At 38.2% G+C, this 27,333-nt stretch overlaps 1 protein-coding gene across 2 annotated transcripts; it reads left to right on the top strand.

Annotated features, from left to right (window-relative positions):
• The first annotated feature begins 1,161 nt into the window (after nt 1-1,161).
• On the top strand, nt 1,162-27,333 carry ero1b (endoplasmic reticulum oxidoreductase 1 beta). Of its 2 annotated transcripts, none has more exons than XM_037765796.1 (16): nt 1,162-1,508; nt 7,545-7,664; nt 10,248-10,331; nt 11,555-11,596; nt 15,218-15,300; nt 18,280-18,353; nt 18,791-18,911; nt 19,528-19,574; nt 21,263-21,274; nt 21,376-21,402; nt 22,733-22,825; nt 23,200-23,446; nt 23,690-23,759; nt 25,081-25,167; nt 25,837-25,970; nt 26,996-27,333. In XM_037765796.1, the coding sequence occupies exons 1-16, from the start codon at nt 1,287-1,289 to the stop codon at nt 27,054-27,056; spliced, it is 1,524 nt and encodes a 507-aa protein (XP_037621724.1). In that variant the 5' UTR covers nt 1,162-1,286; the 3' UTR covers nt 27,057-27,333. The 2 variants fall into 2 exon arrangements, with proteins under 2 accessions (XP_037621724.1, XP_037621725.1); XM_037765797.1 differs by lacking the exon at nt 1,162-1,508 and adding an exon at nt 3,776-3,974.

Raw genomic sequence — 27,333 nt, 5'->3', positions numbered from 1 at the left:
ATCAATAAACTGTTCATCTGTCAAAAGTTTCAAAAGTCGCTTAAAGGGTCATTTATCTGCTGTCTTGTAATTTCTTTTTCCCCCATGTTGTCCATGTATCTGTTTTTATGTTTGTTTTTGTTTTTTTCCCACTCACAATGTTGTTTGAAGAAGTCTTTATAGATATTTAAATCAATATCCTCCTCACAAACACTAACCATACACTTCCATGCAACACACACACACACACACACACACACACACACACTTATCTTTGTTTTGTTATCACTATCATGTAGTCATATTATTTCTTTATATTAATCTTGTCTCTAGGTAGAGGCTTCAGATAAAACCAGTGTTTTTTTTGCCTCTTCCTGCACCGTATATTATTCATTTATTTTTTTTGTTATGTTGTATAGTCTTAATACAAAATACATTTGTATGTGCAATATCGTTGATGCAATATACACCTCACGTGCAACTACCTTTGTTTACATTTATTTATTTACTACATCTACCCTACCTATTTTACAAGTGCAATTATCTCTGTTTACATTACATTTATTTTTATATTTTATACTTCTAGAGTAACACTTCTATTTATATTTATTTATTACATCTACTTTACCTGTTTTATTTACTTTATAACTGTGTGTGTTTTTACCTGTTATATGTTTTATCTGCCTTGTTTAGTCTTGTCAAGTATTTGTTTTTAAAACACTGACCAGAAGTGGCAAACTGTGAATCTTGTTGTATTTAATACAATGACAATCAAGCTTTCTATTCTATTCTATTTTTAAATTGTGCACTTAATGAATAGTATAATAATGGTAGTAATAGTAATAAGAATACGTGTAATAATAGTTTTTTTTTATATATTTACTGTATTTTAACTGTTATTATATATATCTTGTTCTAATTGTTTGTTATCAATATTATTTAGTCATATTAATTATTTATATTAATCTAGTCGCTAGGTGGAGGCTTCAGATAAGCCCAGTGGGTTTTTTGCCTCTTCCTGCACTGTATATATTATTCTTTTATTTTTTTTAATGATGTTGTATAGTCTTAAATTGTGCAAAACAAATAAACAAATAAACGACTGCAGCTTGAATTACACTGCGCATGTGTCATACACCAAGACCCAGCCTCCTTTCTATAGTCCTTGCTACCAACTCACCACAACGAGCAGGAAGGAGGACAAACTGAGCTGAGAGACAAGAAGCTCCCTACTGTATTCTTCCTTGTGTTTGTTTTATTATTACTATTATTTCCCAGCCGGTGTACACACGCCAGCACAGTGAGTGATGTGGAAAGTAACTTTACAAGCGTTGAGTGTTTTGCTGTTGGCCTGGTTCTTCGGGAACTTTGTTCTGGGTTGGTTTCAACAGAACAACGTGAAACACAAAACGCAGCAGCAGCAGCAGCAGCAGAGCAGCAGCGAGGAGGATCCGGATCCGAGCAGAGCTGCAGACAGCAGCAGGGACCAGGACCAGGACCAGGACCAGGACCAGAGCTGCTTCTGCCATGTAAGTACACATTAACACACCACACAGGGCTTGTGTGAAACCTTAAAGTACAAAACGACGTTATTGTTATTATATTTAAAGCTTTAAACGTGGCACAATGCGACACGACAACAGCTGATCTACCATTCAGGAAATCTTATTCTAGCATTTTCTACTGTCATCTTAATGTGACGTCACCGTGTGTGTGTGTGATGCTAGCTGGCAGCAACACTCTCCATCTCTGTCTCCATCACTACTACTGTTTTTATAGAATAAAAGTTTAGCCTTTTAAATTAATGTCAGACATTCTTGGCAAATAACTACTAACTTTAATTATTTTTATTATTATTATTATTTTTTTTTACATATATCTAATTAAAATTGTTTAGATTTTTTTAAGCGACACTTATCAGCAGGAAGATTGTATTTTACACATCAAATGTATTTATTTATTTATTTGCACATATATAAAACTGCACAAAATCCAGTCTAGCAGCAACACTCTCCATCTCTGTCTGAAAGTGTGAAAGTTACATCACTACTCTTATTTTTATAGAATAGGTTATAGAATAAAAGTTTGGCCTTTTATATTAATGCCAGAAACTGTGGACATTGTTGACAAATAACTACCAACCTTAATTTCTTTTTTTCTTTTTTTTACATCTATCTAATGAAAATTATTTCGATTTTTCAAGCGACACTTATCAGCAGGAAGATTGTATTTTACACGTCATATTTATTTATTTATTTATTTGCACATATATAAAACTGCACAAAATCCAGTCTAGCAGCAACACTCTCCATCTCTGTCTCCATCACTACTCTTGTTTTTATAGAATAAAAGTTTAGCCCTTTTATATTAATGCTGGAAACTGCAGACATTCTTGGCAAATAACTACCAACTTTTAATTTTTTTTTTTTTATACATATATCTAATGAAAATTGTTTCGATTTTTTTAAGCAACACTTATCAGCAGGGAGATTGTATTTTACACGTCATATTTATTTATTTATTTGCACATATATACACGTCATATTATTTATTTATTTGCACATATATAAAACTGCACAAAATCCAGTCTAGCAGCAACACTCTCCATCTCTGTCTCCATCACTACTCTTGTTTTTATAGAATAAAAGTTTAACCTTTTATATTAATGCCAGAAACTGTGGACATTCTTGGCAAATAACTACCAACTTTTAATTTTTTTTTTTTTTTTTTTTTTTTTTTTACATATATGTAATTAGATTTTTCAAGCGACACTTATCAGCAGGAAGATTGTATTTTACACGTCAAATTAATTTATTTATTTGCACATATATAAAACTGCACAAAATCCAGTCAAAGAAAAAAAAAAAGCAAGAAATATGTCAGGAGAGGTCAAGAAGCCCCAGGCTTATACAAAGGTCCTCCCCCAATAACAAAAAAGGAAGAAGGATCTAAACTAACATAATTTGAAAAAATACTACAAAAGTTAAACAACAACAAGAAGTACACAAAATGTGCAGAAAAACCTAACCAAACAGTGGAAAACAATCCAATAAAAACAATGAAATACATACAAAAAAAAACATTACAGAAGAAAAGAAAATATATCTAAACATATCAAAAAATAAATAGACATCATTTGAAATTGAACCACATTACATGACTGTCACATTATGTATTTGTTAAAAAACATTAGCTTCACATTCAATATTACAGTTGGTAACTAATTTATTTAATATAATATTTTCACAATTTCGATTCTTTTCAGTTAAAAAAAAATAGTGATGACGAGTACAAATGTTTAGATATATTTTCTTCTCTTCTGTACTGTTTTTTGTATGTAATTCATTGTTTTTATTGGATTGTTTGGTTAGGTTTTTCTGCACATTTTGTGTACTTCTTGTTGTTGTTTAAATTTTGTAGTATTTTTAAAAATTATGTTAGTTTAGATCTTTCTTCCTTTTTTGTTATTGTTTTTTTAATTGACTGGATTTTGTGCAGTTTTATATATGTGCAAATAAATAAATAAATAAATAAAAATAAGTTTAAATATCCAAAAATTAAACGTCTTGAACAGATTATAATTTTTTTTAGCCAAACTGCTGTTATTTTCATTACTGAGCAGGCAAGCGTGGTGTACCGTGATTGGCTGTAGCAGAGCTTCCGCCTCTTGCCCCTCTCATGGGAGTTGTAGTCTTTTGTGCCACAACCAACAACGGCTCTCCACTGCGACAGACCCGGAAATGGACTACAAAACTGTGAGGAAGCGCTGGCGGAGAGGGGGCGGGGTTTATTGTTTGACAGCTGGTTGTTTGGAGGCGGGGCCTGAAGGGACTGTAGGTCTCCAGTGACAACTCAGCCCACAGACAGAGCTGCTGCTGCTTTGACATATGGTTACCAAGTTAACTGAGAGGAAGTAGAGAAACAGAAACAGCATGCTGAGAGAGATTTGCCTCTTCCTACCTTTCGTAGCGATCGGTGGACTGCTGCACACAGAGGTTTGGTTTTATGTGATGTGTTTTGTACTTTACTGTGACTTTCCAGGTGTTTCTGAATGTCTGAAGGCAGCAGGAAACACAATTTGACTCACTATAATACCAGATGTTTAAATAAGTAGGAGATGAAAAGATCATATCAGTATTTGTCATGCTTAAGCAAGTAACAAAAGCTGGGTTTGTTTATTTTTAAAAAGAAAATGCTTATTTAATGTGTAAAAAAGGGAAGTGCTTTATTTTACAAGTCTATAATTTTCTAAAAATGTCCTGTTGATAAAATAGAAACTTCTTTAAAAGAAAAGCTCACTTTAAACCCAACTCAATATTAATTTATTCTTCAGTTATCATTGGAAACTTAATCCATCACATATGTTGAACAGTATGTTTGCCCCTTGAGCTATGGAGGACCACAAGAGTCCCGTAAATAGTTATAAAGCATTTCATTTATTACTAACTAATTGTACAATAATATTAGGCATTAATAGATGTGTTTAAAAAAAATGATTTATTACTATTTACATGACTCTTGCGGTCCTCCATATTGACCAACTTTGCATTTTTGCGCTTTCAATTGACCTGCTGTTAACAATTAATTAGGAATAATTATTTGTAAGTGTATCAGCTGAACACTGTGTCTATGTTCATTGTAATGAATATTAAATTACCCTTGAATTAACCTATTTTTCTCCCCTGGTAACATCTTTCAAAATTAATAGGAAGTTACAGACCTGTAGGATCAAAAGTGTAATTTAGTATTACAGCAGAAAAGCTTTGAAAAAATAACAATAACCAGCCATAGTTAATTTCAGAGATCTAGATTTTTGATTGTGATACCTTCCAGGCAGCGACTGGTTTCCATTAAAACTGTCATTAATATGAAGTTTACACAATTTAGCAACTGGGTGAACACATGATGAAACACTGATATGGTCGTTGGTCATTTTACACAGCTTATTTGTTCATGCAAATAACAAAATCAAAAGTGACACGTAGAATAACAAAGCTTTGAATGGACTTAAATTATTACTCAGTAATACACAAGTTATTGTGTTGTATGCTGTTCTTTAAGTTTTAATTGATTTACTTAAGAGCTGAATCAATTAGTCAGTTAAGCAGTGAAGTCTGTTTTTAAGCAAAAGCCAAAATTCTTCACTTTGGACTGTTGGTCGGACAAAACAAGACATTTAATATGTCGACTAGGGCTGTAGGTAATTTTTCACTATTTTCCGACATTTCATCGACCAAACAATTAATCTAGTTTTCAAGTAAATAATCATCAGTTTAATGGATAATGAAAATAATCGTCAGTTGCGTCCTAATTTACTTGTGCACATTGACAAGCATCAAACTTAAAGGGACTCTCTGTAAGAATCAGAAATGGCTTGTTAATAGTGACACCTGGGGCCGTTAAGTCATCGACATTCAACGTCCTGTTGCTCGCACTTCTGCTCGCACTACCGACACACACGAGACTGAACAGGATTGACAGGAAAAAAAGTCGCAATACATAGTTGAAACGATTTTCTCCCCACCCCATACTTGGCAGTAACGTTAGCTTACTGAACGAAGGTCCCTCCATGAATGGAACGCCCGGCCGATGTTGATCCTACTGTTAACTTTTCCAGCTTCAGCCTCCCGACCGTGGTCAGAAGGGACAGGGGAAACATCGTAGTTTTGGTCTTATGGGCCAAAGTTGATTACGTTACTCTCTCCGGAGTTAAGCCCCGCCGTCACTTCACTCAGCAGCAGGAAACAAGACACAGGAAACCTCTGTTGGTCTTGAGGAGCTGCAACATTTATTTCTCCACAAACCGCAACTTCCACTGTACGTTCCCTTAATATTCTCAGAGCTAAACTAACTTTCTTCTGCTCCGCTGCTCACTCGTTTTCTCACACACACACACACTCGCCGCCGCTCTCTCTCTTGCTTCACCACTCTCTTCCCACGTGCACATACACTCCCACAACACTAGTTTTCCCTAGTCGTCATTCCTGTTTTATAAGACGGGCTTCACTAGATATAACTTTGTTTTTTTTCTGCTTCCTTGGAGCTTGTGTTGGAGTCTGAGTTGTGGTGGCGGCTGGTCGTTTGTTTGCGTTGGTGGACTCCATTTCTTACCAAACATTAGCTATGATTGCACACTGTTAGCCCTGTAGTGGAGCTGAAGAGAGTAATGGCACTCGCGAGCGCGCATGACGTCACATCCGTTGGATTTTCCCGATAAAACCAGGCCGGATTCTTCACAGAAACTCGCGGCAGGCCTACTTTTTTAGGTTGCGTTAAAACCTGTTCACACAATCGCAATGAAAAAAATATTAAAAACATATATATGTGTAAAAACTTACATACAGTCCCTTTTAATGTAGGTTATAAAATACACTTTGAACAGTGTTTGTGTTCCGGGCAGGAAAGCTATTTTTTAGCCACTTAAACCAGGTGTGTGCGGTGGATTAAGATTAAAGGTGGTGGTTGGTTACCTTCCATTGTTACAGGTAGAACCTTTATAAGCCAATCCAAAGCCTCCTCACTACAGCCGGGTGGTGTTAACGCCCGGGTGGTGTTAACTTTTAATGCCTTCCTTTGTTTACTGAGCTCATTAATGCTCTCAGATTTTACTGCTTGTCCAGTTGCTTCTCAGGTCAAACACATTTGTCAGCAGCTGAAGGTGCACCGTCTGTGTTGATCAGATGGAGGTCTGAATTTTGTATGACCTGTATGGATTCAGGTAACAGCGCGCTGTGCGTCCTCTCACAGCGGTGGTGGATGTATTATGTATGGAAGTGGAGGTAGACTGCGGTATGTGTGTCTGCTGGCCTCCTGCTGTGAAAAGGTGGAAGTAGTGCCTCAGAGGTGAAGCAGGTGGAGTTGGTAGTGTGTTGCAGATCAACATAAAGTAGAGGCAATGATAATAATGTTTTTTTTTTAATATAGCACATTCCATTGCTTCATAAAACATGAAAAAAATCACAGAGCAACAAATAGGAACATCGAAAACATAACAAAGAGCAAAGATATTTAAAAATGATTACAATTAATTGTAAATAAAATTGAATATTGTAGGTGAGGTTAAAGTTTGTGGTTGAAAGCAATTTTGAAAAGATGGCTCGACAACGCTTGTTTTTGACACTGAGTGTCAAAAAATTCATATTTCTACCTCAGATATGCCTTATTTTTGTGGATTTATAGCACTGCAGCAACAATTTAACAATATACTGATATTGCCCCGCTTCAGTGCTCGTCTTTATCTGCACTCACATCTCACATGTGAAGTTTAAATGAACGTCCTGTCAGTGGAGGTCGGTTCTTACCAGCTGGTTTCAGCTATTTTGAATTGATTCACTGAGATAAATTAGTAAGTTAGACAGTGAAAAATAAAATATAATTGAGATAGGCGACATGTTCTGGTTGTGACCAATTATAAAAACTATTACTGGCTAGGCATTTCAATTTAATTTGGGTTATTTTTTGTTTTTTTGGTAAGTTGTGTTATTTGAGAGATGTTTCGACATGTGGGATTTAAAAGTCGTCATCCTGCAGTTAGTAAAACTCTGTTTCTCTCTGCTCTCCTTCAGCTGACGGGAGTCCTGGATGACTGCTTCTGTGACGTCGAAAGCATCGACGTCTTCAACAACTTCAAGATTTACCCTCGAATCAAGAGGCTGACAGAGAAAGACTACTTCAGATACTACAGAGTAAGAGCTGCAGCTTCACTACAAATACAATAAGACTCACTGCACTCATGAATAAGAAATGTCAACATGCAGTTTTTCTTAAATATTAGGAAAGACCTCATGTAATGTCTGAACCCTCCACTCCTTTATATGATCAAAAGAGGTGAAAATCTAATTTTATAAAGTCAGAAATGGGAAAATTCTGGAGAAAATCAGATTTTTACAACACCATTATCAGAGCAAACACTTAATGTAATTATTGATTGTTTGTTTTTGTTTACATTAATGGGACTCATTTGCATTTTCTTCCGTCTTTCTATTCACTTTATATGAGTGGAAGAGTTTACTGAGCCGTGCTTGTTGTTAACTGTAAACTGCAGTGATCAGTTTCTTCTTGTAGCAAGAAGAAAAACAATAACCTCTGGATGTGTGAGGACAAAAACAGAGAACATTCCTGATACAGAGAAGTAGTTACAGTGACAGAGGCCATTCCTTGACATACAGGTTCATGCTATTTTAAACAAAAAAACCTGTCTGTGTGAATGCTTTGTTGTGCACATTGAGTCTACCTGGAGAAATCAGGCGTAAAACAGTACAGCAGTTTTACTTTTTAATCAAATTTAGCTGTTTTTGCAAGGCTGTTACAGAACAGGAAGGATGCAATATTGTGAAATACTTCAACTGTTGCAACAGTAGTCCATGAAAGATGTTAAACTGGTAGTTCAGTCTCTGGTCAGTCTCGGGTTCATCACCTTCTGCACTGATAAAATGCTGCGCTGACGTTTACATTATGTGGGTGAAGTCAGTAACAATATATCAAACCAGCTGGAAACTTTAAAAAATGTATTTAAAATGTTTTAATCTGGCAGTCAGTCTGTTGATGCAACAGTTTGGCAGAGCTGCCAACTCTGCTTATTATGAGTGACTTTTGGCTTGTTTTCCTGAAAAGTCTCTTACAAATATTGGTAGTCACCGGTTGCAAAGTGTAGTTGCTTATTTGGGCTTGCTCCTGTCTCTCTCCTCTATATCAGTCTAGTTTGTCTTTTGCAGGATTTGCAGGATCCACACAACCCCGGGGAGTTGCTTCTTTTGGGCTTGTTTCTGTAGACCTGGTTGCTTGTTTCTCCCGCGAGATCTGGCAACACTGCATTTTGGTCGAGAGGAGTGCTGAATGATTTAAGGAAAATATCCAATTGCGCTTTTTTAAGTTGTGTTTTAAATTGCAACAATTTTTTTTTTATCTTTGTGGTCTAAGTATATTTACAAACGTATGTTGTTTGTACATGACCAGAATCAGGAAGTGATGAAATTGTTTGTTTCGAGTTCCTCCCAGAGCTTTGTTTTTTAAGCAGTTAGTGAGAGTAAAGTCAGCCACTGTGTAGAAAATGTGACCAATTTAGCTCTGATTTAATAAGATATTAAATTAGTGGTTTACTCAACATGATTCAGTTATATTCAAATATAATCATGACATTCAAAAGTAAAGTTGTGTTTATTTATATCCGTTGCCCAGTTATGTTAAGAATATCACACTACTGGTAGGTCACGTCTGACAATGTTTTGGTATGTGACAGACTAACAGCTCTGCACTGAGCTACCGTTAATATGAGCATCACAGACTGACAGGACAGACTGCTTCAGGAGGTCCACATTCAGAGTTTGTAATGTGACAGGTATAAGACAGTAATATGATGAGCTGAAGTTTAACTTCAGTAGCGATTCAGCAACTACAACATTTCGTTAAGACCTGAATCTGACTTCTTGACATGTGTTTTAATACTTTTCATTTTGATTTGCAGTCAGTGACGTCAGTAGGATTCTATCTCATACTGTAGTATGCACAAGAAACGCCCGCCTGCTTATAGGTTATGCTTAACATCTAGGTTCCCACGCATGCACATACGCAGTCTACACAGGAAGTGAGCAAGAGAGAGAGATTGATTACTGATACACCACCATAAAACTCTGATGAGCCTATCGCACGCATTTCAAAGACTAGCCAACAGGCCTGAAAAACAACAACAGCCAGCTAAATATTAGGCTACAATATAGCCACAGGCTCCTTAATATTACTTTATGCCCTGTGGCTACGGACGTTTTGGAAGCCCCTTCCCTTCCTTCACAATATGCCATGGCAACATTAATTCAGCACCATCTGTCAATGGACAGCAACAAATAGTAAACGAAGTGCCCGCCTAATCTGTAAACACAATATGAAACTCCTGAATATAAGACAATATGTCAACAATAAGTCAAGACAAAACAAAACCTCACATTTTATAAACTCTGTGTGTTTTATCTGTGAAAATCTTAATTCGTAAAGTTACTAAAGCTGTCAGATAAATGTAGTAGAGTATATGTAGAGAGTGACATGAAAAGAAAATACTCAAGTAAAGTACAAGTACCTCAAATTTGTACCGAAGTACAGCATTTGAGTAAATGTACTGTGTTACGTTCCACCACTGCTTCCTTGTAAAGGAGTCCTATTAGCTTAGAGAAAGGTCATAATAATAATGTTAGTAGTAATGACCATCAACAAAGAGGAAGTTGGTTGAGTTGAATCTGACTTTAAATAATTTAATGTAATAATCATCTTTTCTCCAGGTGAACTTGAAACGACCGTGTCCCTTCTGGCCCGACGACGGACATTGTGCCATCAAAGACTGCCATGTGGAGCCCTGTCCAGAGGTCAGAGGTCAACCACACACACACACACACACACACACACACACACACACACACACCTGCTTAATATTAATAATAACAATAATAATTCTTATTTACAGAGCACTTTTCTAGCTACTCAAGATGCCATATATGACAAATAAGTACAAATAAATCTGATAGGGAGGGCCCTGTTCAGACCTGGTATTAACATGCGTCCTGAGTGATCGGATCACAGCTCTAGTGGACAGCTCTAAGTACAGGTGTGAACGTACTCAAGACGCATTGCGGATGCACTGAGAACTGATCTTTCAGACCACATTCAGAGGTGGTCTGGGCCACATATGGCCACATTCTTTTAGCAGTGTGTATGTGAATGTGTCCTGGGCCACATTAAGGACCGCCTACTCAACTGACGTCCCGCTGGGATCCGCTGGTCTCTGCACTCCTCAGGTGAATAGATGGGCAGACGCAAGTGCTTCTCTGTCTCGCGGCATGGAAACAGCTTCTGTGCTCTACTGTATTCTTTCGGTACAACTGTATTTTATTAAAATATATCTAATCTATAGGCTACATATCTACAGCTTATCAGACTAGGCACGCAAAGTGCGTTATTATCATACTGTTGGAGATGTGTCGGGTTTTTTTTCCGGTGCTTTGCACGGAGCAGACACCTGCCCGCTCACTCTCTCTCATCCCTGGCTCTCTGACGCTCTGTACGCCGCTTTTGCCTGGCAAAGGCAGCAGTGCCGGCGGCTTGGAGGTCCCAGGGGACTGCCGGTGCAATAACCTTTTATTTTGATGTTAATAAAATGTACCCAAATTCACGTAGTATTGCATTTAGTATTGCGTCACAACGTCTGCTGTATTAGCAATGTGTTTACTACGTGTTTATTTGCATATAGAGCGAGGAAGTGAGATCGGATCACAAGTGGTTACTGGAGAAGCGTTCTAATGCCAGGTGTGAACAGACGTATTTAAAGCTGTCCACTTGTGATCGGATCACTCAGGATGCATGTTAACCAGCCAGGTCTGAACAGGGCCTTAGTCTATTAGCCTGTACTTTTATACAAAGTTATTAGCAATGAATTACTTTAGTTTAACAAAATGTATGAGTCGCAAAACACTGATTAACTTTTTAAAATAGCATGTATACCGTTTTCAGATGGACCAATTAGCTTTAATTTATTTAGCTGTATAAAACTGTCTCTAATTATTTGTTTGGTGGTCTTTGTTGTGTTTTACAGAGTCAGATCCCGGTGGGCATTAAGTCTGGCAACTACAACAAGGTGAGACCGGAGAAAATGAACGTTGGGTTTGACATAACTTAAAAATATTTTTTCTTTGTTGTCTCAGCTTGAAACACGTGATTGTACAGAAATGTACCATTAATCAAATACTAATACTACATCAGTCCAAGCATATTCCTACTACCCATAATCCCTTGTGTATGGTGTGATTTTCTGTTTTTCCAGGCAGTTATTTAATGCTGCCGCTGATGATAATCAATGTAAATATACATCTCAATACACAATACAATTGATTATCATAAGGTTTTAGTAAGTTCCAGAGCTGATACCAAATAGACTTATCCTTACTTGGGCTATGTTAATATTACAGGCAAATGTGGGCCAAATCAGATTTATTTTTTGGTCTCATGTGACACAGATCAGATTTTATTCAGAGTAGTGTGTACACAGAAATATGGTGGTAATCAATTAAATGTTCATGGGAGCAGTATCTAGAACAGAAATCTGACTTTTTCTGTTTTACATAGTTCTTCTGCTAAATTCAGCATCATGTTTCACTCAGTGCAACTCTGACTGAATAAATTAAATAAATAGAAAGTTAAATTAATAAATAAAATAAAGGTATTTTTTTAAAAACTGCATCGTTAAGGCAGACGAGCATAATCTGGGAAACCACACGTTTAGTCACTTTACATGGAGGTAAAATTAATACCGAATTATGTTAAATCATTTTCACCGGATATATCTTTAATAAGAAATAGATGTTTACCGGTAAGATCGTCTCCGTCAAATTCAACAATACGTTAACAGAAGTTTTCCTCCGACAGTAGGAAACAGTTGAAGCCTTTATTTGCTTTGTCAGTCATTTCAAATGTAAATGAACTCATCAAACAGACTTTTCACAATTCACTCAGTTCTTCTGATCAATTCGTCATGTTTCACAATATTAGAACGTTATCACGTGCTGACTGGCGATGTTTTGGGATGTCAAACAGTAACGTCACACATTGTACTTTATTTAATTTACTTCACAGAAGAGCTGTTAAAGTTAAATATCAGCCGAAATGAAGAGTCTTTCTTTAGGAGTCATACAAAGTCATACAAATCTTTTAAACTGAAATCAATGGAAGCGCCGCATACTTACACTAGGCTAGAAACGCCAGCAGCGTGACGAGGCGCTGAGTGGCTATTCTGTGCTGAGCGCTGCACATTTGGAGTTTTTTTTTATGGTTGCCGGGAGTTGAAACATTTTCAACTTTGGGTTGACAACATTATCACTGCACCTTCACCGCAACAGCACCAGTGACGTTACTGGTTGCATGTGAGGCGTTTCGGGCAGAGATCCGTTCACACTGATGTCAGTTGAGGGGTCACTGTGAACAGTTTTGGCAGAAAGATCGGATCAGAGGGAAAAAATCGGAAACTACAAAATGTAGATATAAATCAGGAACTAAAGAACGATTATGAATCTAACCAGATACAACTTTCAGGACATTCTTTTTATACTCTGTACCAACAAAGTGTTAATGCTTTACTTTTATCCTGCTGTTATTCTGTATTTTTCTTCTAGTCAACAAATCTTATCAAAAGACCAAAATCAACAATGTGTCCGTCTCTCAATACTGTCTCACTTCCTGTCTCTGGCTCTCAGCTCCGAGCCCATTGGTTCCCTCTGAAGACATTAAATCTTTAAAAACACTAATATATAGTTTCATGTTTAAAAAAGTCTCAGTAATTTCGAAAAAACAGCTGCTCACTGTAGTTTTAATCAAACAAACAGGAGGAAATAGTACATTTGATGGGGACTATTTTCAGCGGCGGATTAATCCACATGTGGTGCTCTAGTGAGTGTTAGTGGCAGCAGGACGGTGTATGTGGGATTGAGTCAAAATAAACTACAGTGTTTGTTCATGGTGATGAATGAACAGGTCACCCAGTGACACAGTGAGACTCGTTGATGTTCTTTTTAATAGTTGTAGGACAACAATGGAGCTCTATGGCACAGAGGAAGAAGAGATATCAGGCTTTGATACACACACAATACTTGTTAGTAGATGCATCACTGTTGACTTTAAATACAGTGTAGAACATCACCAGATGTATCCACAGCTGTAAACGCAGCCTTTATGCCTGTTCATCTCTGGACAACAAACTCCTTTCACTTGTTTAATGTAGTTTGGGACCAGCTGTGTTTGTTCCAGCCCTTTCTGTCTCATTAGCTGATTTTGTACACACGCACACTTTACTGTTCTAGCACTCAACTTATCTGCTCTCTGATAGTTTCCACGTAGAGACTGAGGACTGAGTGTTTGCCAGCTCTTGGCTCGCAGCCTGATGTTTGTCTTGTAATGACCCAGAAGTGTTTGGACATCTGCACATGTCTCAGTCAAGGTCGAATGTGTTTCACTGACCGTCAGCTGGGAAACTGTTAAGAGTCAGTGGGAGGGATTAAAAGAAAGATGACTATGTGCCACCTCAGCAGTGTGTGAGGAAAGTCTACAGAAGATTACCATGTGGAACAGGTTAATCATATAGTAAGCAGCTGTCTTATAGTGATACTACGCCTGAAATCTATATTTTCAGGATCAAACACTTGACCTGTGTTGGCTTCAAAAGAGGCTGTTAAAAGTTTGTAGTTTCCTCAAAGAGTCTAGAAGCAAAGATATCCGAGAGTGGTATCGATCTTCTCATCTAAAGGCTGCTCCACACTAAAAGACTTTTTTAAATGTTAACAGATGTGTAAAACGGGAGAGACCCCACACATAACGACATGTTATGATAAATTATACAGTTTTGTTCCTATAGCGTGTGGAGAGCAACGATTTGGCCCAAACAGCCACCAAACACTAACATATTCATTCATGAACAACAAGAGTCCCGACTCTAAAAATCTCAAATCAAACGTGACATGGCGGATGACGGGCAGGAAGAATTAGCAATGTTAATTTTGGCACTACTTTGTACTGAAAATTCACAAAGAAAAAAAAAAATATGGATGAAGTCATGGAGACATGTTAAATAAACATTCGCCACAATTCAAGATTCGTAATTAATGAAAATGTTTAATATCTGTGATTTGAGAGCGATGCGGCCGAGATGGACTTCTAAGCCGATTGGGGGATGTAAAAAACACTCTTAACACACCTCACACCAGGAACATCTGGAAAGATAATTGTGAAAGTGATGTAAAAATGTCAGAAAATGCTGTTTTCAGCCTCTCAAAAGCTGAATATCTTTGGGTTTTGGACTGACAAAACAAGACATTTAAAGACATCACTCTGGACTTTTGCTGGGATCGACATTTTTCACTCTTTTCTGACATTTTATAGACAAACGATTAATCAAGAAATTAATTTAGAGATTAATTGATAATGAAAATAATTGTTAGTTGCAGCCGTAAAACACACATGTTGACAAGTGCTTTACTATTAGCCTATTATTTATTTCAGGAATGGAAAAATACAGGAAAATATACATTTATACAGAAAAAAAAAACAGTGGCACCAAAAATGAAGATATTTTAGAGCTCCCCCTAAATTTCTCAGATGAGGCTTTCAGGGGAGCTCATGTGATGAGCTGATTATTATTATTATTATTATCAGCGCCTGTCATGTTCCTCTCACTAACAGTCTCCCTCTCTCTCTCTCTTTTTGTCTCCAGTACTCCCATGCAGCGAATACAGTATCGGACGTGACAGAGTGTGAACAGGCCAAAGAGCTGGGCGCCATCAACAGCACCTTGAGGTGACACCACAGACCTCCTCCTCTCTGCTTTATCTGCTGGCTGCAGACACTTCAAGTCACTCTTGGGGCTTTTTCCATTTGCACTTTTGGCTGCGATGAGTCAAACCATGCGGCGCTGATTTGCGTTTCCATTACCAGTTTTAGCGCGCCAAGTTGTGCTAAGCCACGACCGTGGCCAACCAATCACAACCCCCTTTTTCCCCCTCAAACAAGCGTGTGTTGCGAGACTCAACTCGTGTCTTTTTTAGCATCTAACTGAATCTCGGAAACTTCGTTTCTCTCCTGCGTCCCTGTCCTTGTTTCGCTTCGTGTTAAGTTGCTGATGATGAAAAGCCAACACTTCCTGATTTTGTTGCTTCATAATAAAAGCTTTAAAATATCAAATTAACAGTGGACTTTCAGGGCCAACCCGTGTCTTGCACTCTCATTGGCTGTAGCTCGTGGCCAGAAGCCCCGACAGGTCCAGATATTTAGCGTGTTTGATAAATGTAGCTTGGCGGCACAACAAGATCGAGAGATGGGTCGTCACGTTGGCCGCTCCTCATTTGCATAAAGTTGAGGTCTAGGCGACTTTATGCAAATCAGAGGCGCCCGGCGCGACTCGCCTCCTCTGGGAACTCCTGAGAAACTTTAAAACTAACCGTTGTCGATCCAAAATAAAGACACATTTAGCAACTGCATGGCTTATTTCTTGCATAACATTTTTTCAGAAAAACACTTGGTGAACTATTTTTGTAATATAAGAGAAAAAAGTTTCCAAACGAGCCGCCATGTTGGTTCCGGTTTGAAAGCTAGGAGCAGCAGCCCACAAGGGAAAGCGTTCGTCCAATCAGGTGCCTAGTGGCAGCCCATCAAGTGTCCAATGCTGGGAAGCAACGCAATCCCTTGCGATAAAAAACGCCCCTGTGGACATGTATCATGAGACATGACCCTCAAGTGCCGATGTGCGAGTGGCGAGCCGATTTGCCTCTGATCGAGGGCTTTTATCAGGGAGCTCCAAAAACGGTCAGGGAGACGAAAATCAGGGCTAAAGTTTAGCTGCTATTCTTAATAAAAAACAACTCTACTAATAGTGCAGGGAGGAAGAGTACAAGCAGCAAAAATAACAGGGGACTTTTAATGTGAAGAATATAGGAAATGAAATGTGTTTTAGCCACCGTTTCACAGCCGCTCGTTTGACCACTAGTCACAGCCGTGGTTACACACACCTTAAAGCCGGTAACCTTGTTGTAATGGAGATGCAAATCTCTGCCGTGCTGGGCTGATGCGCCGCGTCAAACCGAGTCAAGCCAAGTCAGCACATGTGTATGGAAAAAGGGCTTCTGTCAGCTGCAGCAGCTTGTTTACCTAAAATGCAAAGCAGCTTCATCAGCTCGTAGTAACCGGGTCAAACATTAACCAACGTCTGACCAGCAGCTGCTGGTAGTTTCTCAGCAGATTGACCTTCACTGCAAAGCTGTCATGGAAAATGTGGAGGGTTATCATAAGTTGAGACAACATGAGTGAGAGAATCTGATGATTTGAATATTCAAACCACAGATAAGTTTGTGCTGAAACTACAAAGATAATACAACGCTCTTCATATTAAAAACCTGCTCAACTCACTCGTCTCAAAAGTCTAAAAATAGCCTCAGGGTGAACAAACCAGGAAGAGAGAACAGACTTTCATCCCCGTGTACAGTCGCGTACAGTTACATCAGGGCTGTGGTATGAAACAAGGATGTATTTGTTGCCTGCATCATACTTTATTTCTCTGTTTTTATATATCACAATTCTGAATTGTTGTGTGGAAGTCAAACTGTAAATCTGCGACCCGTCTCTTCTTCGATCATTAGTCAATAATCAGAGGGACGCTGTGGATCCCTGAAGTTCAGTTAAACCTTAAAATAGATCAGATTTAAGTCTGAAATCCAGTTGTTATTAGAAATCTTATTTATTTCATGATTTTTAATGCTATCTGGTCCCTGTTACATTAACAACCTGAACAATTAGAGGAAAATATCTCATTGCGATTTTGACCAAAACTGCTATTATCGTCTATAATTCTGTGTTTGTTTGTGGTCTTCATAGCTTCAAACAAGATGCGTTGATCACAAACTGATCACGTCCCAGGGTTCTTTCATTAAATTCATAAAGCATTTTATATACTCCATATAGCTTATTATCGTCTTAGTACAGCTGGCAAAATCAACAGTCACAGACTAAACCGTTAACCTCCTATAGCGTGTTACGGTTTCGGTTAATTATATAGCTCTGTGAGTTTGTGTACTTAATACTCGTATCAACATGCCAGTGGGCAAATATGCTTGCTTTATGTAAATATATGTATATATTTATTATTGGATATCAATCAACAACACAGAACATGACAAATATTGTCCAGAAACCCTCACAGGTACTGCATTTAGCATAAAAAATATACTCAAATCATAACATGGTAAACTGAAACCCAACAGGCAACAACAGCTGTCAGTGTGTCAGTGTGCTGACTTGACTATGACTTGCCTCAAACTGCATGTGATTATCATAAAGTGGGCATGTCTGTAAAGGGGAGACTCGTGGGTACCCATAGAACCCATTTACATTCACATATCTTGAGGTCAGAGGTCAAGGGACCCCTTTGAAAGAAAACCTTTGTTTTTCCTCGCCAAAATTTAGCGTAATTTTGGAGCGTTATTTGGCTTCCTTTGCAACAAACTAGTATTACATGTTGGTACCTATAGATTCCTTATGTTTTTTTAGTTTCATATGATATCGGTATCTTCACTTTAGCTTTAAAATTGAGCCCGCTACAACCTAAAAATGGCAAGTTGCGTTGATGTGTTAAAGAAATAAGTGGCGTTAAAACAAATTTGCATTAATGTTTTATTATGGTGTTAACTTTGACAGCCCTAGTTTATTTTTTTTATCTTTTCTGTCCTGCTGCAATGTCACAGTTTCTCCTCTGATCAATAAAGTATATATTACTTTCTGTTTCAGTAACCAGACTAAACAGGCGTTCGCTGACTGGACGAGACACGACGATGCTCAGGACTACTTCTGTGAGCTGGATGGTGAGGATTTACTCTGTCCGTCCAACACTTTGACCTACAGCACAATACGTGGCCAGATTGCCATGAAATGTCTGGGGAATATTCCTGCTCGTTCAGGACTCTCCTGACCTTTAATCTAACACCACCATCACGACACATTCTCCACCTGTACACTGAAATATCAAAATCTAACGGGGAGATCGTCATGAAACGTCCTGATCACGTTACTTTAGATGTTATTGACCTCATGATATTTCCTGTAGCGCTACCCTCAGGAAAAAACGTAGAAAGATAAATCATCAGGATGTTGTTTGTTCTTTCATGTTGGTGGAGCCAGAGACTCTGACCATGACGAGTTTACACATCACAGCAAGCTTGCTTACATGTGACGATGCTTTCAGTCCATTAAAGTCTGTTTTGTGTGTGTGTGTGTGTGTGTGTGTGTGTGTGTGTGTTAGATGAAACCGCTCCAGATTCTGAGTATGTGGATCTGCGTCTGAATCCGGAACGATTCACTGGATACAAGGGTCCTTCGGCCTGGAGAGTCTGGAACAGCATCTACGAGGAAAACTGCTTCAAGTGAGACACACACACTCACACACTATAGTTAGTAGAGATACACCGGACTAACCTGACTTAGGCAGGTGGTTAGGCAGGTGAATTGGCAGGTGATTGGATGAACTATCTGTCAATCAAACTCTTACTGAAGCCAGTTGGGAGAAGAGTGAAAACATGTTTTCCATCGAGAAAAACTTTGTAATCTATTGCAAGAGTTTTTAAAGATGAATAAATGAAGTCTGAGAAAACAATATTCCCTTAAATCTTTATATTTATTGTCTTTCTATTCCTTAATTGTCTTGCCAATTTACAAAATGCTGCTATGTAACAAATGACGAAGAAAAGGTATAATGATGTATTTTTTAGATATAAGATTTAGAGACATTATAATTGTTAATAATCTACATTATGTAAAATTATAAATGTTGGTTACCAAGAGAAGTGTGTTTGTACAGATGGCTAAAAAGTATTTTAAAGAAAATATAGAAACAGTGAATTCTGTTTTGTCTCCTTTTCATTTTCTATGAAATGTTCAAATTTAAAGTAATCGAAAATCTGCCTCCTTCCAGTTTGACTCTAAAACTGTGATGATTAAATAAAAGAAATCTTTTTTCTTTTATTCTTTTTTTGTTGACAGGCCCAGATCCGTGTACCGACCTCTGAACCCTCTGGCTCCGAGCAGAGGTGAGTCTAAAAAAATCAAACTGTTGTTATCATGACGATACTAATGTGTCAAACATTATTTAGACAAAGTTCTTCTTATTTAACTGTTTTGTTTTCAGACAATATTAAACATTTGAGAACTTCTTCTTAAGTGAAGTGAAACTTATTGGAAGTCCTCAAAGGAAGGTATCGAAAAAGTATTGTTTTCCCCCTCATCATGGCTATGATTTGTTTTATCCTAATTATAAGATAAGTCATAATTATGTTTAGAAATAAGTGGAAATGAGCTTTCATCATATTAGTGTTCAAAAGTTTCAAGCGATACTCAGCCCGACCATCGAGGAAGTAAAATCAGAAACCTCAGCTTGATAACTGCGAGTTGAGACGGAAGCTGTTTATAGATATCTCTAATCCACATCTTTACCCATAATGCCTCACGTGAGACAGGAAATTCAACCACAACGTTAAACATAATGTACCGATGTGTCTTAGAGATTTTGAACCAGCATTAAAATGGTTTAACTGAAATTTGAAATGAAGAAATCTTACTTTTCTATATCCCTGTAATATTCACAATTTATAAATGTACAACATAATTACATATATATATTAAAAAAAGGATATACTAATGCAAAAGGTGCTACAGAAAATGACCAAATAATAAATTCAGTTAAAATAAAAACAGCTGTAATAAAGTAAATGATATACAGTATATGAAGTTGTTGTTTTGTTGATCATCATGTAATCATTTATTCCATCAGTTAAACGAGCAGTACTTCTCAAAGATTCTGTACTGAACCGATCCCGGTCTTTTTTTTTTTTTACTTTCGAAGCTTATATTGAGGTTTTCAAATGAAGCTTTGAATGTCTGTCATTATATTTTACGATGTCAGCCCCCCCCAAAAAATATAACTAAATAAAACTCCTCGAACAAAATAAAAATAAATTAATGAGTCTTTTTTTTTTATTAAATCAACTTTCTTTAATGAATATAACTCATCAGTCCTTTGTGTGCGGTACCTCAGTGAAAAGGATGTTTTTGAAAGGCTAAACGCCAACAAATATAGATTAAAGCAGACTATTTCATTAGATAAAAATACATGTTCTGTTACATCTATCTTTTTTCAATACATTTTGACTTGTTGACTTTATAACACTCTGGAGTTATTGGACATTTTTGGATCACAGGAGTCGGAAACAATCCTACGCAGCCACCACTGGAATCTAATTCTACAAATAGTATAATATTATTTGTATTATACTATTTGTAGTACAAATGGTATAATACTAATAATATTAGCCTGATCTTAATGTGCAACTTTACAGAAATACCGGGTTTAAACAGAATGACTAGACGTGCAAAAAAAAAAAAAAGATTTAGAATTTGAATGTCAACATTATGAATGAAGCTTCAAACTATTCGGTACAGCCCTACGCCCAAGACTAATGACAAACCTTTCTATACTATATGGATGATATTGTATTTTAATCTGCCCCTGATTAGAATAAACATCTCTAATGAATCATTTACATTTTCTTATTTGTCCTTTTTTTAATCCCTAACAGCTAAAACTAGATTTAGAGATTGCTGTATCTTTTCCTGAGTATGTTTATCTGTTTCTGTCCAATGTTACAGAGGTGTGTGTGTTTATTATTAGAACAGATCTAACAGAGCTTTGTTTTCTCTCTCTTTGTCTCTCTGTGTTCAGGAGACGACGATGGTGAGTAAAACTTCGCTGTCTTCACATGAATGTATTTTTTAGTTGTGTTGTAAAAAAAAAAAAAAATGCTGATGAGGTTTTTTATGTCGCTCACATTGCAGGAGAGGGTTTCTACACATGGCTCGAAGGTGAGTACTTCCTCGTATTTCTATCTTTTTCTTTTCAAAGGATATATCCTCTGACATATCATCAAACAACTTTACACTTCCTTTTTAAACCTTCGCTTCCTGGCAGCTCTCGACCTAGAAAACAAGTTGCATTTCACGGGTGATGTAAGATGAACCCTGAAGTAAAACTTTAGTTTGTCATTCGTCTCTGTACATTCAAAAACAACTCCAGACACTTTGAGTTTAGCTTCCCATTATTGTTTCTCCCGTGTAAATGAAACTACAACGTGTGCTCGAACACGTCTGATGAAAAGTATCAGTCGTGTTTCGTGTCTCTTATCTCCTCTCTGTTTTCTGCTGAACATCATCAGAGTTTGTTGGGTACAAAGAGGCCAAAAAGCTTTCAGACAGAGCTGTCAATCATCTGTTGTACAGTCGGATTAAAATGATGTCTGTCTAAAGCAAATTCATCCGCGGATAAATTAGCCCTCACCGAGAGACGTGAGACTGTGTTTCAGTAAGGGCTGTCAGTCGATTAAAACATATAATCGCGATTTATCGCATGATTGTCCATAGATTAATCGATAATTAATCACATTTTTATCTGTTCAAAATGTAACTTAAAGGGAGATTTGTCAAGTATTTAATACTCTTAATAACATGGGAGTGGGCAAATATGCTGCTTTATGTAAATTAAATCAATTAACAAAACAAAACAATAACAAATATTGTCCAGAAACCCTCACATGTACTGCATTTAGCATAACAAATATGCTCAAATCACTTTGACTTGCCCCAAATCTTAAATCTGCAAATGTAACTTTCACTTTCTAGTTCCTGGCACCACAGGTTTAGTTCAAGGCTGTTTCAAAGTCCTGGTTGCCGCTGCAAAAGATCCAGACATCAGCTGTAATGCTTCAGATTTTGAGTCCTGATAAAAGAAGCTCAGTGACCTGACAGAAATGTGCAGGTTTAGAAATAAACAACTGAGAGCACAGTGCTGTACAGCATCATGACAAACAGGGATTCTGAAATGAACTCATACAAATTGCAAAAAAGCATTTCATCACTTAATCCTCGTGGTGTTTGACATGCAGATGCATTTGAATGAAATGCCATTCACCTCCACTGTAATGAGGTGGAGGCGACAGATTTCTCAAAATATGGACTAATAAAAGCCTCTGCATGAAGAGATGATCACAGGAGGGAAGAAAGAAAATGCATTTTTATTAATTTGAGTGGACTGAACCTTTGAATAGAACTTCTTTAGAAGTACAGTCTATTGGAATCTTTAGTTAGTTTACTTGGTTCAATAAAACATGTCCTCTACTTTCTCTCTCTGTGTCTTCAGGTTTGTGTTTAGAGAAGAGAGTTTTCTACCGACTCATCTCGGGCCTCCACAGCAGCATCAACATCCACCTGTGTGCCGAGTACCTGCTGGACGGTATGACGATCTGATCTCAGAAGAGTTGTTTTGTTTTTCTTTAATTTCTCACCTGTGACACCAAAACTAATTTAGTCTCGAAGCGCTGTATACATTTCCACAGATTGCTCCTAAAACCAGAATAATATCAGCATATCAAACATGTCTTAATCGGAAAATGTTTCAATTGGAATACGGTGTAATTCAGAATATCCAAAGGGAATATGCTGTTTACATGACGCGTATCAAATTCACAATATTGTCATATTCAGAATAATAGTGGAATATTAGTGTGCATGTAAACGTAGTCAATGTTAGTTATTAAATCCCTAAAACAAAACAATGCGTGTTGTATTGTGTAGTAAACTGTTGGTGTTGTGTGTTTGATTCCTCAGAGGGTTGGGGTCGGTCCGTGTGGGGTCCAAACGCTCAGGAGTTTCGTCAGCGCTTCGACACGGCAGAGACGAAGGGCGAGGGCACACGGCGGCTGAAGAACCTCTACTTCCTGTACCTGATCGAGCTGCGGGCACTCTCCAAGGTGGCTCCGTACTTCGAACGAGCGTTCATCAACCTGTACACTGGGAACAGGAAGGAGGACGGAGCCACCAAGGACCTGCTGCTGCAGGTCTTCAAAGAGATCAAGTAAGAACTCCAACATGCTTGTGAAACTGCGGTGATGTTACTTCTGTTGCTCCTAAAGTTGTGTTATTATGGTAAGGATGGCCTCTGAGCGAGGTGGTGGTTTTGCACTCGGTGCTCATGTTACTGCAGTCTTGGAAAGGGAGGAGTGATCAAAGCCTGTTACTTTGCATTTAAACACAGTAATGTCTCAGAATCATAAGCTCAGTAGTTATTATAAGACTAACAGCTCCTTTTGTCTTTCAGAACTTTCCCAATGCACTTTGATGAGAAGTCCATGTTCGCCGGACACAAAATTGAAGCCAAAATATTAAAGGTGAAACTAAAATCTTTACCAGTGACTCATCACCCAACACGGAGAGAGACGCTTTCTGTGTGTGATGTCCAACATTGTTTGTCTTTGTGGTTTCAAACGGAGCAGATGGCTTTTTATTCTGACGTTTGTTTGCTCTCTTTTTAATTAGCAGTGAAGCCAGAAACATATTTGTGTGTTTGTTCAACCCTGTGTGTGCGTCCCCTTTAAAGACGTGCCCACTTTATGATAATCACATGCAGTTTTTTGCATGCAGTATAAATGTGTTATTTTCGCCTATTCTAAAATGGTGTATTTGAATATTTCTCCATACTGGGGTCCTTAAACAGTCTTGAATTACATAAATTGGATGTCACTGTAAAACAGAGACTCTTGTGGATCCAATGAGCCCAACTGTATTCATGTGTGATGATGTTAGTCCCCATAGTAGCCATTTCATTGTAGTGAGACCATTTTCTTTAAATTTGACCTAACTGTATAAAATGACCTGTGGTGACCTCTAGGATAATCACAGCCTCATGAAACGTTACAGCCACAAACTAGAGACCTAGAGCATTCAGAGGATGCATGGCTCTCCTAGGTAGATTAACAATAAGGCGGTTTCTGAGCAGTTTCCAGAACAGACTTGCTCGCCATCCAATCGCTGAAAAATGCAATTCTTGCAGAAATCTCAAATTGTCAAAGGTTTTTTAAACCAAATCACAGCATGGATTTTTCTATGGTGTTCCTCAAGGTCTTGGTGTCTTAATGTGGTATTTTGGAGTGATTATTGATAATTTCTATTAATTCTCGAGTGTTAAAAAATAGTTAAATTTAGCACCAAATCTGTGTAATAAATGATATCAACCCAAAAATTGCTGCAACAACTTATGAGACATAAATAAGCATGGGGATGGACATCATATACTTCTATCATAATGTTCTTAGCCCTAACACACTTTTACAATTTATTGTGATTAATTAATTAATCAATTAGTTAATTAATTTGTTTATTTCTTATTAATGACAAGAACAACTTGACACACAGTGCTGTGCTGCATCTCAAATTAATCTTCAGGTTCCAGCTTTCAGATGATGTACACCACTTCTATGTGACATCTACTGTGGACCTGCTATCTCCCCCTAAAGACCCCCTGTACCCCTCTAAAAAAGACAAAAACGGGTCCATGAAAAAAAGGGTGGGAGTGAGAATTCAGCAAATCACTGGCCCAAGTTTTAACTCTGTTTTCTGTCTTATCGTCACAGTCTCTGCCACATCATAAATGTACGCTGCTTGACTAACAGAAACTCTGAACATGCTCGTCTCGTCTCTTTCATCCTTCAGGAGGAATTCCGCCTCCATTTTAAAAACATCTCCAGGATCATGGACTGCGTCGGCTGCAGTAAATGTCGACTGTGGGGAAAACTGCAGGTGAGTCCACTTCACTGTGTCTCTGCTCTGAGGATTTAGACTTTAGTGTGTGTTTGCTTTCACAGATAAAAGTCACGGTGACGTCACCCATTGGTTTCTGGACAACGGTTTTGAAGCCTCGGGTTCCGCATTTCGGCCGTCACCATCTTGGTTTTTAGCAACCATGAAGTGACTCGAGAGGGTAGAGCTAAGTACAACCGAACGCTGAATAAGACATTTTTAGACAACCGAAAGGTTATAATTAACTTTCATGAACTGAAAACACACTGTGAAAGGGTTCAAGTTGTAAGACGTAAACACGGACAACTCCCAGACTGGACATCACCGTGGTAGCTACCTGTCAATCACAAGGTAGTCCTCGCCCTAAAGCATCCCCTGCTTTATTGTCTATTTAACTCTAAGTGGGACCATAATTAACTAAATGAACATCATGCTGTATTGAAGAAGACTTTAAACTAGCGATTGAAACCATAAACTCATGTTTACAATGTTTACTGAGGTAATAAATCAAGTGAGAAGTAGGCTCATTTTCTCATAGACTTCTATACAATCAGACTTCTTTGTGCAACCAGAGGAGTCGCCCCTTGCTGGATATTAGAAAGAATGCAAGTTTAAGGCAAACTACCAGAGCTTTCTTACAGTTTTCCTTCTGGTGTGTGTTGTGTGCAGACTCAGGGGCTGGGTACAGCTCTGAAGATCCTCTTCTCTGAGAAGGAGATCCAGAACCTTCCTGAACACAGCCCATCTAAAGGTTTCCAGCTGACCCGACAGGAGATCGTGGCCTTACTGAACGGCTTCGGCAGGTACGTTCGCTGCTCTCTGGAGCCCAGTAACAGCTGCTGAAACGAGCCGTGATAGACATGAGTCTGATTTTTAAGAGGTTATTTAAAAGTGGATACAGTGTTTTGGAGAATCAATGAAGTATCGCAAAACATAATATCGCGATACACATGTGTATCGATATTTTATTACACCCCTAACAGACAGGAGAACCAGCCCGGGAGCAAAGCAATGTACTGCTGTGGACGGGGTGAGCAGCAAAACTTATTTTAAGGCCCACCAAGTGTACGCTTTTTTAAAAATATTTTCACCGCTTCACCTTGCCGTCAGACAGCCCTTTCCGATGGGGAACTGAACTCATTATCTATGCTCTCTTAAAGCCACTACTGCTGCATCGATCGGTTAGTTAGTTTGTGTTATTGTGTGACTTTGGTATTTTAAAGGGTTAGTTTGGATTCACCAAAATCTCACAATAGCAAATAAACGGTAGACCAGCAACTTCTGTGTTCTGCAAGGTAAAACTACTATTTATGTCAATGGAGTCAGGTAGCTTTAAGAGAGCATAGATAACGGCTTCAGTTCCCTGTTGGAAAAGGCTGTCTGACGGCAAGGTAAAGCGGTGAAAATATTCTAAATATAGCATACAGTTAAGCGGATATCACTTTTTTTTTAGTTGGCTAAAATACATTTTGCTGCTGCCCCCGTCCACAGCAGTACATTGCTTTGCTTCCGTGCTGGTTCTTCCTGTCTGTTTTTCCAAACTGGGGGCGTATCGACCGCCATCTACTGTAGGTTATACACTGACTATGGATAAGTACCTCATACAACCTCACTTTAAAACACCCAAATTATCCCTTTCAGGGAAATGAGTAATACTCTGCTGAGAGATAAACTTTGTAGCTGGTGGCGCCCTCTATTGACCAGCCACCACTTTCTCACTTTTCTCTCACCACCACTCTCTTTCTCTCTCTCTCTCTCTCTCTCTCTCTCTCTCTCTCTCTCTCTCTCTCTCTCTCTCTCTCTCTCTCTCTCTCTTTGTCTCTCTTAGGTTGTCCACCAGTATACATCAGCTCCACAGTTTCCGCCTGCTGTTGAAGGACAACAGGTAACAGAAGGTGATGTCTCACCTGGCCAGTAGGCGGTGCCAGCCCCCAGAGAACTGCAATAGTCCATTCCTTGCCCAGGAGAAAGCCTTTTTCATGGACATCAGGCTCAGCAGTGAACACCCCCACAAACACTCTCTCTACTCCCATTAATCTCTCTCTTCTTTCCCTTCTGTACCTCCTCCTCTTCCTCCTCTTTTTCCCCCTCCGGTAGATCATGAATGTTAACTCTTCTGCCTCCTCTCGCCTACGTCATAAAAGTCTCCAGGTTCTGACAACTTTA

Source organism: Sebastes umbrosus, chromosome 3 (genome assembly GCF_015220745.1).
Source record: "Sebastes umbrosus isolate fSebUmb1 chromosome 3, fSebUmb1.pri, whole genome shotgun sequence".
Classification (NCBI taxonomy): domain Eukaryota; kingdom Metazoa; phylum Chordata; class Actinopteri; order Perciformes; family Sebastidae; genus Sebastes; species Sebastes umbrosus.
The sequence above is the reverse complement of the archived record's forward strand: the minus strand, read 5'-3'. Positions and strand labels throughout refer to the sequence as shown.

Excerpts from the sequence above, each read along its gene's own strand:
- ero1b (XM_037765796.1), top strand. The coding sequence starts at position 1,287 with ATGTGGAAAGTAACTTTACAAGCGTTGAGTGTTTTGCTGTTGGCCTGG. Across the intron at positions 22,826-23,199 it reads TGCCGAGTACCTGCTGGACG|AGGGTTGGGGTCGGTCCGTG; the intron begins GTATGACGATCT and ends TTGATTCCTCAG. Across the intron at positions 23,760-25,080 it reads TTGAAGCCAAAATATTAAAG|GAGGAATTCCGCCTCCATTT; the intron begins GTGAAACTAAAA and ends TTCATCCTTCAG.